General features: G+C 41.2%; 2 protein-coding genes across 2 annotated transcripts in view; both read right to left on the bottom strand.

Annotated features, from left to right (window-relative positions):
• Positions 1-2,612, bottom strand: part of LOC116704688 (uncharacterized) — a 12,632-nt gene extending 10,020 nt beyond the window's left edge. Inside the window, exons 1-4 of the mRNA XM_032540311.1 lie at positions 2,479-2,612; positions 1,108-1,227; positions 652-1,014; positions 390-503 (exon numbers count right to left, since the gene is read on the bottom strand). Of these exons, the coding sequence (XP_032396202.1) occupies positions 390-503; positions 652-1,014; positions 1,108-1,227; positions 2,479-2,560 (679 nt within the window). The 5' untranslated portion in view covers positions 2,561-2,612. The remainder of the gene's footprint in view (positions 1-389; positions 504-651; positions 1,015-1,107; positions 1,228-2,478) is intronic.
• Positions 2,613-3,351: 739 nt separating this feature from the next.
• The window catches only part of mfsd14ba (major facilitator superfamily domain containing 14Ba), a gene marked incomplete at its 5' end in the record, with an annotated part of 36,660 nt that continues 23,646 nt past the window's right edge, over positions 3,352-16,365 (bottom strand). The window contains 5 exon segments of the mRNA XM_032540312.1: positions 3,352-7,164; positions 10,056-10,219; positions 10,578-10,675; positions 15,574-15,686; positions 16,202-16,273. Coding sequence (XP_032396203.1) covers positions 6,892-7,164; positions 10,056-10,219; positions 10,578-10,675; positions 15,574-15,686; positions 16,202-16,273 — 720 coding nt within the window. The 3' untranslated portion in view covers positions 3,352-6,891.

Raw genomic sequence — 16,365 nt, 5'->3', positions numbered from 1 at the left:
TTTCAGTTATTTCACACTTTTTTCTTAAGCACACAATTCCATATGTGTTCATTCATAGTTTTGATACCTTCAGTGATAATCTACAATGTAAATAGTCATGAAAATAAAAGAAACACATTGAATGAGAAAGTGGTTCCAAACTTTTGGCCTGTACTGTGTGTGTGTATATGTATTATATATATATATATATATATATATATATATATATATATATGTGTGTGTGTGTGTGATAAAAATATGTCATTCATTTATTCATTAATTTGCGTTGTTACCCACTGTGCCTAGAATTCTAGAATTTCTGTATGCGAAAATACTGCTAGTATTGTATTTTTGACCTCCAGAGATTATTGAACCCTAACAGCAAACTAGCAGGAACATGTGATATTTACCTGAGAAAGACACTGAGTGGTCAGACAGCTGGCTCCTCAGAGCCTCCAGCAGCCTCAGTCTGAGCTGACGGTTGTTGTGGTTTTCTGACTTCTTGTTCCAGAGACAGTTATGTTCTGTGCACAACAACACACAATAACACCCATTTACTATGAAACAGAGTCATTGTAAGCATCCAAACCATTACAAGGTTTTATCTTTGTATACAAATTCCTATGTAGTAAAAATGAATCATTCTGAATCTGAAATTGGTGTTTTGTTTACCAGAGTAGAAAGCTATTAGTGCACGTTCCCTCTCTTCAGTCCAATAACATTTAACCATCATGTTGGAGGCAATGCAGGAGGACGAAGAGGAGGTGGACAGCGTGGGGAGGAAGGAGATGATTAGCCCTGGGGAAGTGAGGATTGGCTGGCTCTCCTCCTGTGGAACAGTCAGCAGCGAGAGTGACTGATCGTCAGGGCCGTCATCCTGGTCCCAGCAGCCCTGCAGGAACATCAGCTGCTGGTAGTACTTCCATTGCGGCAGGAACACGTTGTCCGACCTGCACACCTTGTTCGCTTTCATCATTTTGTACTGACGCTGAAAGGTGGTACGAAGGTTTTTAAACTTGTTTTTAATGTCTTCCACTGGAAAGAAAAACAGAAGAGTGGAAGATTAGATATTCTTTCTCCTAGGCAAAATACAGCTTTGAAAATCAATGGCGCCGACCACATCCTTACCTGTGAAAGTAACAGGTGGGGGGTGAGCTGAGAGAAGGATCCTGAGGTGTTCCAGGGTCTTCCATCGCAGCTGTCGGTTCTTGTAGCTCTCTGACTTGTGGTTCCAAAGACAACTATGCTCTGGGAAATAAAAGCAAACAAGATATTTGAAATTTAGTCAAAACAATAACAAAAGATGGAGCAATGCCTTCATTGCAGTCAGTTTCTCCCAGATAGGATTCTTCCAATTAGGTTTTTACTATGAGCCAAATTTTTCACTGAGGTCTCCTCTTCAAAACAAAGGGATCCGGGGATTTAAAAAGGTAACTACACTGAATTAGGCGGTTTTACATAAAAAATTATATATTAGTGCTGAAATTTGCTCAGCTTGTTCCTCTGACAACTTAGGATACAGAAGTTTGATTACTAAAATCCTTCCGCCGCTTAAAATATGAAGTTAAAAACAACCAAGATCTGAAAAAAAAAAAAGTATCGTTAAAATGGGAAATGTAGACATTTTAACGCAAAAAATTTACAAATATTAAATGCAATTTGAAATATGGCTGAAGGAAACCCACTCAAATCAAATCATTAACCTGTATGTTAGTCTGGTTCAAGGCCAATCAAAATCTTCTGCAGACTTGACTGATACTTGTTTGTATGTTTCAGAAAAGTCCACTCGTGTTTTTTATTTTTCTTTGTACAGGAACACATTTAAATGTATGTATAGTATATTATCTACAGTATAGAGTATGGTGTATTTTGGCTTGTGATCAGAACAGTGCTGTCATTTAAATAGTGGTGGTGTGTGGGGAGCTTTATGAACTATAACGTTTAATATGGTTGCTTTATTCAGGCAAATGGGTGTTTCTTTTAGGATGTTTCTACGTGAAAAATATGTGGAATTACCTTTAGATAGTAATTTCACTCACCAGGTGTGCCATGTGTAAAAAATATTGTAGTAGCACTGCAACTTTAGAATATGAATATTGACGTCAATAAATGTAACGTTAGCTACAGGTTAATAATAACAAAAAGATGAAAAAACTGAGTTAAAATGGATATTCCCCTTCACTCCATTTCCACGCCATTTCAATTTCATTACAAATCAAACAAACTTCATGTTTACTTCATTTATTTAAATTCAGACCTACAAGTTTTAAGAAACATAAATCAAGACGCAGTTGTTGCGTCTTTTCAGGAGAATAACTGCAAACTAGACTTCAGTTGCTAGTCGCCATTGCTGTTTTCTGTCTGCATCGCTCATTTCCAGCAGCCGCCGGTCTCATCCAGCAACGGTTGCTACCATTAGTTGCAGCGTACGACAACACACTGATGAAAACAGCAACTTTTATTAAATGAAAAGTTGCTGTTATAGAGTGTTTGACTTACTGGAGAAAAACGCTATGAGCGCCCTCTCTTTCTCCTCCGTCCAGTACCTCTCCGGTGTGTAATTAAACAGGGGCACCTCCATATTTGTTGTTGCCGTTCAATCCTTCTTCTACGCGGCTGCTAGGTCACGTGACCCACATTCCAGACTCTAACTGGACGATTTTTGGACCATAAGTGAGCAATGACTCGCATTGCCCAGTAGAGGTCACTGTTGATTTGAGTTCATGTCCTTAATGAGGAAGCTGTTGCCCAAATGTCAACAAACAAGAGGTACTTCTATTGCAGTACTTTTCTTCTACTTTTTAATTCAATTCAATTTAATTAAATTGAATGCAGTTTAACTTAGTTGTTGATTTCAGTAGATGTTTAGTAGCTGTTCTAGAGCTTTTGATCATTTCATGAATACACAAACCTTCAATTCCAGTAATAGACCTGCTGTTTCCAAGGTCAATCCTACTTTTACCATCATCTAAAATGCAATAATTTAAACATATCAAATATACAACAACAGTAATAACATAGCATCATAGAATATTTTGTTTATAATAATAATAGTCAAATATAGTAACAGGAACTATAATAGTTAATAAGTAAAATTATAACTAAAATTAGCACGTTAATAGAACGTCTTCAGATCTCCTTTACAAGGTAACAGTTTTGCATGTATGATTTTGTTCTTTCAAAAAGTTGAAGTAATAATAGTGATAACATAAAGTAATAATTCAATCTACACAGCTCTATAAAGAGTTTATCAAATTAAAATGTACTTAACTAAATGTGTGTACAGTTACAGAAATGCATTACAAAGAACATACAACAAATCTACAAAACAAAAACAAAATAGTCTTTTATAGTCTGAAAAAAGCACTTCACACGGATGCCAAATGTTTTAATTTCCAATAACCAACAACTGGCTGGTACATTTCCAGACAAGACAACGGACAAAGTGTACTTACAGTGAATTCCATATACAATTAATTTCTTCACATGTACACACATCCAATTTATGTACAATATTTACACTGTTGAGTCAGTTTCACTACTCCTGGACTGAGAGTGCAGTTTTTAATTAAATAACTGTGAGTGTTAAGATGCACACTAATATCCTACTTATGATCTGTGTTTGAGTCTATACTGATACAAACATCATATCTTGGCTGAAAAATCCTGGATTATCACTCATCCTGGTTTTCAGAGGCCTAAATCATGATATATATTTCAAAAGAAACTGGTTTACATATGAAAAAGTTTTAAATCTTAAATGATAATGGCAGCAAAAGGACAGTCATTAATGCTAAAACAGATGACATTTGATTGAAGAAATTATTAAAAAGCAGATCTGTCAAATTGCAGATACGTTGATCTAATCTAGCACCTTTCAAATGTGATTTAAAAAGTAGATAAGTTACAAAGATTTGAATGAGCATTTTCTTTTTGTTTCATCATCATTATCATCATCGTCATCATCGTCAACATGTAAATACATTGACTATGACCAAAGATTAAAATAAAATTACTGGGAAACTGGTGTGCATGTCTGTGGCAGTAGAGCGGTCAGAACCAATCGGAAGGTTGGTGGTTCGATTCCTGGCCCTGCAGTCCCATGTTGAAGTGTCCTTGGACAAGACACTGAACCCCAAATTTCCCCCTATGCTGTGTCATGGGTGTGTGAATGTTTATCTGATAAGCAAGCGGCACATTGTAGTGCTCTGAGTTGTTAAAACTAGAAAAGCACTAAATAAATACAGCCCATTTACATGTAATCATACTCAGGTGTGAATAACAGAAAGGGGAAATTTATTTTTTGTTTTGTTATCTAATCTGACTGTTGGTCTTATATAACTGTTTACCTGCACAAAGGGAATTAACCCCCAATCCAGTGTTAGTGCCATTGAGCCACAACAAACAAGCCAATCCCATTGTACATCAGTTATATACAAACCATAATATCATTCACATTTACATTTTAAGCTTATGAAGAAAATACCCATGTACACACTGTCAGTTATTTACTGCCAAACTGTTCCTTAATCTTCTCTAAAGCTTTTGTGAAATATATCTCTGATGCTTCAAGTATATGTTCATTCACAGAAATATCACTGCTGTCAGGGAAAAACCTCATATCTGCAACACGCTTTTAGAAAATCAAATTCAAATACCAGTCCAGCTGACCTCCATGTGTTCAAAATCATACACTATAGAACAGTGGGTTATGAGACACCCTCACCACAACAATGACAAACTGATCTCACATAAAAGCTTTGCAAGAAAGTTAATGGGGTCCAAGCACTCTGCCCGATTTAAAATCGAAGGCCCACCGACCCTTTTTTTGTAATGCTGCCAACTAGTAGCATTTCTAAACCTACATTCTAGAAACGCACTAGATGGCACAATGACACCATGAGGCTGAGTAATATGTAATATAACAAGTTATGATGGTAAAAGAATGTACAAGTTGTGCAAACTATATATGGTGGCATTTTAAACAACGAACTGGTGTGCTACGCGCTACATTGTGTCATATGGCCACCAAATATGGTGTGGAAAATACAGGATGTGCATACCACATTTGGTGTAATTTTGAAAATCCATGGTAACTAAATATTATCATTTTATATTAAAAAAAGTATGACAGTGCCACCCGTTGTCCAATTAGAACCAATACACCAACATGTGTGATATCTAAAGAATCCTAAAAAAGTAGGAAAAAGTATCCAGTTCCAGTCACTAGCTGTTGTTGACATTCAACTGCTAATCCAATTTTAAGCAAACCTTTGCAATTTTGCAAAAGAAATACAATTTAGGAGCGTTTCTGTCAACTTGTTGGCTACACATGGCTGAAATCCACCAGTAACAGCATAGAAGCAAGTCACCATGGTCATGTAACCCATCTATGAGAGTAAAATGGAAAAATGTTTCAAGATATTGGTTCACTTTTAAGTTTTCATTGTTCTTTCATGTCAGCTAATATTAGCCATGTTTCATGCTGTCTGGGGATGAAGACACATTATGGGAAAATCCGGAAAGATGCCGACAGCTGAAACAGTTGTAAGGTAAATGTTCGCTGCATCAGGACTTATTCGGCATAGCACAATTAGAGCATCAACTCTTTTTTGACAAAGGTAAAAAACACCTAAAGTGTGAAAACAACTGTTGGCACTAAATCTAAGAATCTACATTTATTGAAAGTGTTTTTCTATATTGGACAAGTTGGGCTAGCAAACCATTTTTAACTGAAATTAAACAATTTAAATAAGAGCAATACTGTAACCATAAACAATATAGTACCAACACTGTTGATGTGCTTGGACTGCTAAAGCTAAAGTTGCAGTTACCATAACAAAATATGGTTTCAGCATTGTTGATGCTGGGAGCTCTAAAGATAAAGTTGCGGCTCTGAGGCCTTCCCACTGCCAGCAGCATTCATAAAGTGACTTTGATATAAAACAAACGTTATAGAAGTTGAGAGAATAGAGGATGAGTGTGATTTAAAAACACGCTGATCTGAGGTAGAATGATAAACGGGGACAATAACTAGTGAATTACGAGCAGAAACTATCCAGTAAGGGGTATTGTTGTTTTGACAACTTTCAAATAACTTAATTTAGAGAAATTAAAATTAAAGTGGAAACTTGGCCTTGAAAGTAACTATTTCAATCATATTTTTGACATATTGGATTTCAGGTGGCTGACTCATCACTCAGCTTGTCACATTCATTCCTTATAAGCGATTGATAGCTTGTAGCAGGTAAGATACTGTAAACTGAAAAGGAATAAAGTTTGCCTTAACTTTGCCAAAAAATGAAAAACTTCTTTACATTTTTCAACACTAATGTTTTGCCTGCTGTAAATGTTGCAGGTTAGTTATCTTGTTTACCACAAAATCAATCAAAAATTTCAAGCATAAAGATAAACTATAATCCTTCCATTAAAAACTTCAAAAATACCCTTCACTCTTTTCCTTCAGGTGATTGTATGTGGGTGTATCCAAACCTGGACACACCCATTCCATAAAAAAACACAGTTAGTCCCTCCTCCCATCAATCAAACAATGGTTTCCCTTTAAACTGTGTTGGCCCCACCATCATTCTGGCAGTCAAATAATCATCTTGGTCTCTTCTGTCAAATCACGATGATATCTTATTCCAGGTCTTTGCTCCTGCATCCTTGTGAAAGAAACATTCATATTTGTAACTCACAATATGTTACTGCCTTCTCCCCCGGTAGCTGAAGTAACATGTCAGAACCACCTACTGACAAGGAAACTTGTTGCTGTCAATCGCAATCTTCTGACAAAAAAAATACACTAAGTTCTGCCCTGCAGCAAAGAAACTGTCTTTATCTTTGTTACAAAATACCAATCAATCAAACTATTATGTAAGCCCCACCCTCTGTGGTCGGTCCACCTTTCCATCAAACAATACTGTCCTGCAGCAGTGGCTCAAAGTCCTCGTTGCTGGCAGCGGGAGGGGTCTCCTCGTCGCTGCCTGGGAGGGGTGTGTTGATGTGGACACCAGCCAGAGAGGACATTGTCTCCTTGCTATCCAGATGGGGCTTGTCGCTGAGGGACAGCTGGGAGGGAGAGGAGGAGCAGGAAGGTTTCTCGGGGATAAAGAGAGCGACGAGGAAGGCGACGACCACGCTACATGCCCCCAATAGGAAGGGCGGGCCAGGGATGAGGCCGCGCTGAGAGTAAGAAAAACAAAGATAATTTTTTCATTTAATTGTTTAGAATCTTATTGGCAGCACAACTGACTATAAAAGTATATCCAATACTGCTGTTATTTTCTCCATTTAAAGGTACAAAATGTGATAATTCATCAATAAAATGATTAAAAACCGGCTATACCGATGTTACACTGTATATTTTGTTAAATGTTGCTTAGATTATCCCAAATGTTTCCAACAATGTTCAAACCCGGAGAAATTATAACATTTTGTTTGGTCGCCTGTCAATGGTGTCATCTACCCGTTGACCCTAGTAACTTTAACTTACACCAGATGATACGTTTGAGAGTAATTGTAAATCATACAATGTAAAAGAATTATACGTAATACAGCTAGGGCTACACAATTAATCGAATTTGAATCACAATCACGATTTTGACTTCCTACAATCAAATTTTGGTGATTTTTTTTTTTTAAATGCGTCATTTCATAGAACGCTCCAGTTTTTTTGCATAGTGCATCTACCGCTCCGTAAACCACTGTCAGCTCAGTTTCTAGATGTAGACAGTCACAGAGGACAGAGATATGGTTTAATTTTGCGTTACATGACCCATTTCTTCTGTAAAGCCGTGCCTGGGTTTGGATCTCTCTACTCTCCTCTCTCCGGGCAGCGTTCTGACGTTTGTCTACAGTTTTAATTTTTTATTAACACAGCATCATATTGTTAAGTATGAGGGGCAAACCTGTATTTGTACAAGTGTTTCCAAAGAACACAGAAGAAGTTATTGAATGCAACTAACTTCAGTTTGTAGAGTAATAGCGTGTTAGACGGAGTCAGCTGGACAGGGCGAGAGATGTGACCCATGGGCAGAATATCATAGTTCATAAAAACGCAGCGCAGTGACGATACAGACATTTCATACACACGTTTGTATCCGCCGTTCGACCCGTGCTGGACCCGTTCATAATGATTAGCCGTTGCTCTGTGAGTAGCACTCCCTCTCTCTCTAGCTCTTTTAATCAGTTCTTGTTGAAAACAAGTGAAGGAGCTTTCTCAAAGATGCATTTTAAAAATATATATATATCCTACGCTATTTATTTCAGATAGCTAATTTTCATTTACATGTGTTGCAGCTGTATGTCTATACAAGTTCAACATAAGAAGAATGTAACACAATATGGATGTGAAAGCAGTTATAAACAGCCTATGTGACAATAAAATTTGTTTTGGTTAAAATCAACAAATAATTGTGAGAATAATCGTGATCACGATATTGATCAAAATAATCGTGATTATCATTTTGGCCATAATCGTGCAGCCCTAAATACAGCATAATTTTGTCATTGACTAAATGCCACTTCAACCCTGGACTGCAGGATTGAACCAACCTTACGATTAGCAGGCGGCCGCTCTACCACTGAGTCACAGCCGCCCACTGTATAAGCTTGTATATGGTAAAACTGTATATGGTTGGCTGTATAATAAGTTCTTCTACATCGACCGAGAACTAACATCACTCCAACTAGTTAATTAATTAATTAATTATTAATTATCGGATACATTATTAATTATATAACTAGTGAACTATTTAATTAAAATAGGGGGCACCATCATGAAACCACAAATCTGTGATGTAGGAGTTTCGCAAACTACTCCCTTTACCTTGTTGAGTAGAGTAGTAGTACTAATAAAACTAGACATCAGTTCATCCCAAAATGAAAACCAAGCACTGAAAGGTTTTGCCACAAACTCAGGTAACTGGCTTCTCTCCTGTATAACTAACAGCTACACTGTTACTTATTCCATATATATGGTGGAAAGATAGTCTCTTTACTCAGAGAACCAAGGTCACAATGTAACCAAGCGTTTTCTGGCAGTAGTTGAAAACAGTTGTTTTATATTTCTCATTGTACAGCAGATTGAGAGAAAGAAAGCTTATTTTACTATTGTTTCACATTGATTATGTTCCAAAGCACAAAGAAACTACTAAGTAGCTACTATCAATGTATGACCATTACAAGACAAATGAAGAACATTTCTCTTTGTTTAATATCATTAATTTAAAGTTAGGTTTTGCTGTCCATTTACCAACTCATTTTAACAGAGAAAGAGAGTGGTCTGCGCAAGGCAGAGAGAGAGGGAAAGAGAGAGAGAGAGAGAGAGAGAGAGAGAGAGGAAGAGGGAGAGCGAGAGAGAGCGAGAGAAGGAGAGTGGCGGTACTCCATTTCTAACGCTGGGTTTTACAGGCAGCTTTTTCTTCTGCTATTGCTCTTAAACTCAGTCAGCGGGGGATCTTCTATGTTAATTTCAAGGCTTCTTCTCTTCACTTGTGTACTGATATCGCAGACACTTTTTACCTTGACGAGAAATCTTGTCATGTCTCTTGTCACACCTCTACTACTTACCACTTACGTTTTACAGAGGAGACTCATTGATTTCTTTCCTGCACCACTCATTTGCTGCAGTAAGCTAATGATAAAGCTACACATGTATTATTGTGAAGGCAGTGGTGGGCCTAAACTAGACAATGCCGGTGACGTTAGCTAACCAATGTTAGAGCCATTACTCTGTAAAGTTTATCTTAAAAAATAAATATATTTTTCAGCACTTCTTGTCAGTACAATTTAAACATGTCATGAGTGAAATAGAGCAGTATTGCTTCGCTGACATAGCATGACAAAGAGGAGCGAGCCAGAAATGTTGAGGACTGACAATTTAGTTGTAACCAAAATTAAAGCAAAAACTCAGTCTGACATATTCGGTTTACAGTTTTTATCAAAAAGAAGAAAAATATGGACCTGACCATGTTAGGAAGTAAGATGCCAGAGGCCAAAAATTAAGCACATTTCTCTGCAGAATGCAAGAGAGGTTGGGCAAAGACAGTTAGGGTGTTGAATGTATACTGTACCTCAGTGGGACTTTGCCGAGGCAGGGGGTCGATGTTGAATTCTCCTTGGATGGGGTCCATGGTGTTGAGCTCGACGTTGAAGAGGAAAAAGATGAATCCGTACAAAGCTGGACCCAGACCATTACACAGACCTCTGATTCCTGTGATCATCCCCTGGACCACACCTGCAGGGGGAAACGTCATGTTATTTGAGACATGTTATTGCTGACATGGTGGACAACGCTGTACCTGCTAAAATAGGGCAGCGGATTTATTTCACTGCCTATTTAGTAACACAAACCTATATCTGAAAAATACACAATAACTCACTGACCTATCAATCAGAAGAAGGGAGAGAATGGGGGGAAGCAAAAGGAGAGGAGAAAGTGGAGAGGAGATGAGACAGAGAGGATGAGTGAAGAAAAGGAGCCAAAGGTGAGGAGAGAAAACAGAAGAGGGGAGGAGATAGTAGAGAAAGTAGAAAAGTGAAAGAAGAGAAGAGAAGACAGTGGAGATGAAACAGATCGAGGGTTTCTTTGTCACCTTGTTTATCAGGATCAGCAGACTGTGACACCAGAGCAGAAACAGCTGGGAAGGTAATGGAGGACATCGCTGCTACAGCACCAGCTGCCCACATCATCCTGTTAACAAACACACGGACACGGTAAAACATGTACTATATGTGTCTGACATTTTTGCAATATCATCCATCTTGGCATTAGTCTGATAGGACTGCACAGAGTGGAGTTGTTATATTTAATAAGTTATACGTTTTATTTAATTTTTTATATATATTTTTTCAAGTATAAATTGTGGCTAATCTATCGAAAAATGTATTGATGGCAATGTTGATAATGGATTGACTGTTTGCTTAACCCCTCCTGTGAACAGAGATTGTCCAATCATAGCTAATATAACTGTAGCTGGGTACGGTAGGCCTGTCAAGATTTATCTACATGCTGAAACTGCATACATGAGCAATACTCAGCATTTAAATTATTTTTAGTGGTTCCAACGAAAGTTGCCACCTTTAGCGGCTAACTAGCCATGTGAGGTCCTACTAGTTTTGGAGCATTATCAGATTAGTCTGTCCTGCTCTTTACTGGACTGAAACAAGCATAACATTTTATCCAGATTGATTAGTGCTAATCCTAAAAGACTTTTCTCTTGTAACATTAAAAGTGACACTTACAACTAGTGTTATGTCAGAAAAAACAACAGTCTGATCTCACATTCTTTCTTTACCATAATTATGATACTAGGACAAACTAGTTCTACACTGCACTACAAGAACAATGCTGTTTCTTTGTTTCCATGTTTTCGATAGAGATGATCAGCTGGTGATAATGATGATGACATTTTTCCTGACTCTTTTAGCATGATATAATTTAGCGTTACAAAGCCATTAATCATACATTTAAAGATACAATCTCAAAGACCTCTGTTTCATTCTCTTTGGCAGCACCTATGACGATACGCCTTAACTGCAGGAGTGTTTTGGTAAGTTTGTTTCTTTGATCTAGCCGTTTTCTGACGCAAATGCTTTTATTTAGAAAATTAAGGAACTGGAAGTAAATAAACGAGATGCAACACCAGTTTGTCCATCCATCCATCCATCTTCATCCGCTTATCCGGTATCGGGTCGCGGGGGCAGCAGCTCCAGTAGGGGACCCCAAACTTCCCTTTCCCGAGCCACATCAACTAGCTCCGACTGGGGGATCCCGAGGCGTTCCCAGGCCAGGTTGGAGATATAATCTCTCCACCTAGTCCTGGGTCTTCCCCGAGGCCTCCTCCCAGCTGGAGTGCCTGGAATACCTCCCTAGGGAGGCGCCAGGGGCCACCTTACCAGATGCCCGAACACACCTCAACTGGCTCCTTTCAACGCGAAGAGCAGCGGCTCTACTCCGAGCTCCTCTCGGATGACTGAGTTCACCCTATCTCTAAGGGAGACGCAGCCACCCTCCGAGGAAACCCATTTCGGCCGTTGTACCTGATCTCGTTCTTTCGGTCATGACCCAGCCTTCATGACCATAGGTGAGGGTAGGAACGAAAATTGCCCGGTAGATCGAGAGCTTGGCTTCTGGCTCAGCTCTCTTTTCGTCACAACGGTGCGATAACAGAATGTAATACCGCACCAGCTGCTCCGATTCTCCGACCAATCTCACGCTCCATAGTCCCCTCACCTTCGAACAAGACCCCAAGACTTAACTCCTTCACTTGAGGTAAGGACTCCATCCCTACCCGGAGAGAGCACTCCATCAGTTTCCTGCTGAGAAACCATGGCCTCAGATTTAGAGGTGCTGATCCTCATCCCAGCGCTTCACATCGGCTGCGAAACGATCCAGTGAGTGCTGAAGGTCACAGGCCGATGATGCCATCAGGACCACATCATCTGCAAAAAGCAGCGATGGGATCCCGAGCCACCGAACTGCAACCCCTCCCCGCCCGACTACGCCTCGATATCCTGTCATATATATTACAAACAGGATTGGTGACAAAGCGCAGCCCTGGCGGAGGCCAACCTCACCTGGAACGAGTCCGACTTACTGCCGAGAACCCGGCACCAGCTTCGCTTTGGTATACAGAGATTGGATGGCCCTAAGAAGGGACCCCCTCACCCATATTCCCGCAGCACCTCCCACAATTTCTCCCGGGGACCCGGTCATAGTCTCCAGATCCACAAAACACATGTAGACTGGTTGGGCAACTCCCAGGCCCCCTCAGGATCCTTGCGAGAGTAAAGATCTGATCCGTTGGTCCACGGCAGGACGGAATCGCCATTGTTCCTCTTCAATCCGAGGTTCGACTTACGGCATACACCTCCTTTCCAGCACCTTGGAGTAGACTTACCAGGGAGGCTGAGAAGTGTGATACCCCTGTAGTTGGCACACACCCTCTGGTCCCCCTTTTTGAAGAGGGGAACCACACCCGGTCTGCCACTCCTTAGGCACCGTCCCAGACTTCACGCAATGTTGAAGAGGCGTGTCAACCAAGACAGCCATCCACACCCAGAGCTTTCAGCATTTCTGGACGGATCTCACAATCCTGGGGCTTTGCCGCTGTGGAGTTGTTTGACTACCACAGCGATTCCGCCAGGGAAATTGACGACATCCCCCATATCCTAGCTCTGCTCCACCACAGAGGGCGTGTCAGCTGGATTTAGGAGTCCTCAAAGTGCCCTTCCACTGCTCTATTACCTCCCCATTTGAGGTCAACAAAGTCCATCCTACTATATACAGCTTGGATGATCCTCGCTTCCCTCCTGAGGTGGCGAACGGTTTTCCAGAAGCACCTTGGTGCCGACCGAAAGTCCTTCTCCATGTCTTCTCCGAACTTCTCCCACACCGCTGCTTTGCCCTGCACGGCAGAGGCTGCAGCCCTTCGGGCCCGTCGGTACCCTGCAACTGCCTCCGGAGTCTCCGGGATAACATATCCGGAAAGACTCCTCTTCAGTCGGAGGCTTCCCTGACCACGGTGTCCACCAGGGGGTTCGTGGGTTACCGCCCCTTGAGGCACCTAAGACCCTAAGACCACAGCTCGCTGCCGCAACTTAGCAATGGAAACTTTGAACATTGTCCACTCACGTTCAATGCCCAGCCTCCACAGGGATGCACGAAAAGCTCCGCCGGAGGTGCGAGGTTGAAAGCCCGGCGGAGGGGCCTTCCAGACGTTCCCAGTTTACCCGCACTACACGTTTGGGCTTACCAGGTCTGTCCAGAGTCTTCCCCCACCCCTGACCCAACTCACCACCAGATGGTGATCAGTTGAAGCTCTGCTCTCTTCAAGAGTGTCCAAAACATACGGCCTCAGCTCAGATGAAACGATTATAAAATCGATCATTGACCTTTGGCCTAGGGTGCTCTGGTACCACGTACACTTATGAACATCCTATGTTCGAACATGGTGTTTTGTGATGGACAATCCATGACTAGCACAGAAGTCCAACAACAGACAACGCTCTGGTTTAGATCAGGGAGGCCGTTCCTCCAATCACGCTCTCCAAGTATCTCCATCATTGCACGTGTGCGTTGAAGCCCCCAGGGGAACAATGGAGTCCCCTACTGGAGCCCCATACGGACTCCATTCAAGGTCTCCAAGAAGGCCGAATACTCCGAACTCTTGTTTGGTGATACGCACAAAAAACAGTCAGAGTTTTCCCCCCCAACACCCGCAGGCGTAGGGAGGCGACCTCTCGTCCAACGGGGTAAACTCCAACGCAGCGGCGCTCAGCCGGGGGCTTGTGAGTATCCCCCACCCGCCCGGCGCCTCACACCCTGGGCAACTCCAGAGTAGGAGAGAGTCCAACCCCTATCCAGGAGTACGGTTCCAGAACCGAGACGTGCGTAGAGGTAAGCCCACCAGATCTAACTGATAGCGCTCCACCTCCCGCACAGTTCCGGCTCCTCCCCCACAGAGAGGGACATTCCACGTCCCCAGAGCCAGCCTCTGTGCCCGGGTCTGGTCCGTCGAAGCCCCTGCACTTCTCCGCACCCAGTGTGCAGCGCACCCGACCCCTTTGGATCCTCCACAGGTGGTGGGCCCATGGGCTGGAGGGAGAAGTGCCACGTTGCTTCTTCGGGCTGTGCCCGACGGGCTCCGGGGCAAACCGGCCACCAGGCGCTCGCTCAAGAGCCCACCGTCTGGGCCTGGCTCAAGCGTTGATTATGCGTGACACGGTCTCAATTTGCGGGACGCGTGAATTGGGCTTCAAACGCTGTGCGCGCACGCGCTACGCGGGACGGGTGGTCACCCTACATGCGGCGGGTGAAAAGTCTTTTGCGAAGATACATCAGTGTAACGATTTTAACTCCCCGGAGGAGCCTCATTGATGCACGAACCTCACTCCTCGATGTGCATTTTAGAAATTGGGACGGGTTAAAATGAGACACTTCATAATGTAGATAAATGCTCTTGGTTCAAGCTATTCAAAGTGTGTTCAAGCAATGTTTTCAAATTGCAAAGGGACAATAAAGCTTTTTGAACCATCAGTAAAATTCAGCATGTTCCACTGTCACAAACATGAGCCTCTCACTGGGCTTAGTGGATGGTCGATTCATTGTTGTCTCTTGTCAAGTAAAAAACCCGAGCAACCACAAAAGTGAGGAGAAGAAGGAACTCATTTTACTGGTACATAAGTTTCCTGAATTATACACCTTTTCACCACCTTTGAACAAACATGTCAACCAACAAAAACATCAGTTTATAAGTTTATCTGGTCTGGGTCATTAAACAATGCTTATGAAATTAGGTAACTATGCTAATCATGTCATATTGCTAAGCATTCCCTCTAATTTACGCTACATGTTCTATTTAGCTTCATGATGAGATTTGACTAGATTAGGTGGATAGCAGCAACTGTAACCTATGGCACAAGTCACTGATGGGATTTTAGGTAGTAGGTAGCTTCGGTGGTTGAATTGTCCCTTGCTGCTGCCCTACTGAATCACTGACATTACTGTACTCAAGACAGAGCAGTTTACATCAACAGAATGAATGCTGTCTTACACAATAAAAGAAAACACATGCACACAGATCTTACCATGGCTCTGATCCCAAGCCGTACCAGGCCAGCTGAAGGATCTGGAAGCCCAAACCCAACAGGACAGTGTTCTTGTTACCCAGAGTCCTCATCAACAGTGTGAGCAAGAGAGTCTGAGGAGGAAAAGGACAGAATTTTTCTAATTTATTTAAACCTTGTACTTTTATAAGAAACATGTCTAATTCCTTACCATTTACAATTCTAATAAATAGTAAAAGTAAGTCAAAGCTGTACTAGTATGAGCACATATGATTATCTGTGCCCATTAACATATTTCATTTAGACAGTTTGCACAAGCCACATTCTGTATTCGTATGTTCAACAACCAGTTTGCAAGTTGTCAATTTGTTTGTGTAAATGTATGGTAGTCATTAGCTGGCTTTTTAAACATTATGTTAACTAATCTGCTAAAGTTCAGAAGTTATTCTTCTTTTGCAGTTAACAAATACCTAGTACGGCCAGCCCTGATTTGTATCTATCAGATTTGTCATGTGGCCAGTGAAGATGTAAATATATTGCTATGTCTAAACAAAGGTGTATTAAATTACATCTAGATTTAATATGGATATCTGACACTTGAACTGACAAGTGTAAATGGCACCTATTTTTGTGTTTTTGTGTGTGTTACCTGTGCTATGATGGACAAAATGCCCACCACTCCAATAAAAACAGCAATGGTCGTGGAGGAAAAATTTATCACCTAGAGGGACAGATAGACATATTGTTTTTTTTATTAACATTTATTTTCTAAAGAGCCCATTTAGAGAAAAAGTACTTTATGTGCACAAATAA

This window comes from Etheostoma spectabile, chromosome 16 (genome assembly GCF_008692095.1).
Source record: "Etheostoma spectabile isolate EspeVRDwgs_2016 chromosome 16, UIUC_Espe_1.0, whole genome shotgun sequence".
NCBI lineage: Eukaryota > Metazoa > Chordata > Actinopteri > Perciformes > Percidae > Etheostoma > Etheostoma spectabile.
Note: the sequence above shows the minus strand (reverse complement) of the source record. Positions and strands in the feature narration are given on the sequence as shown.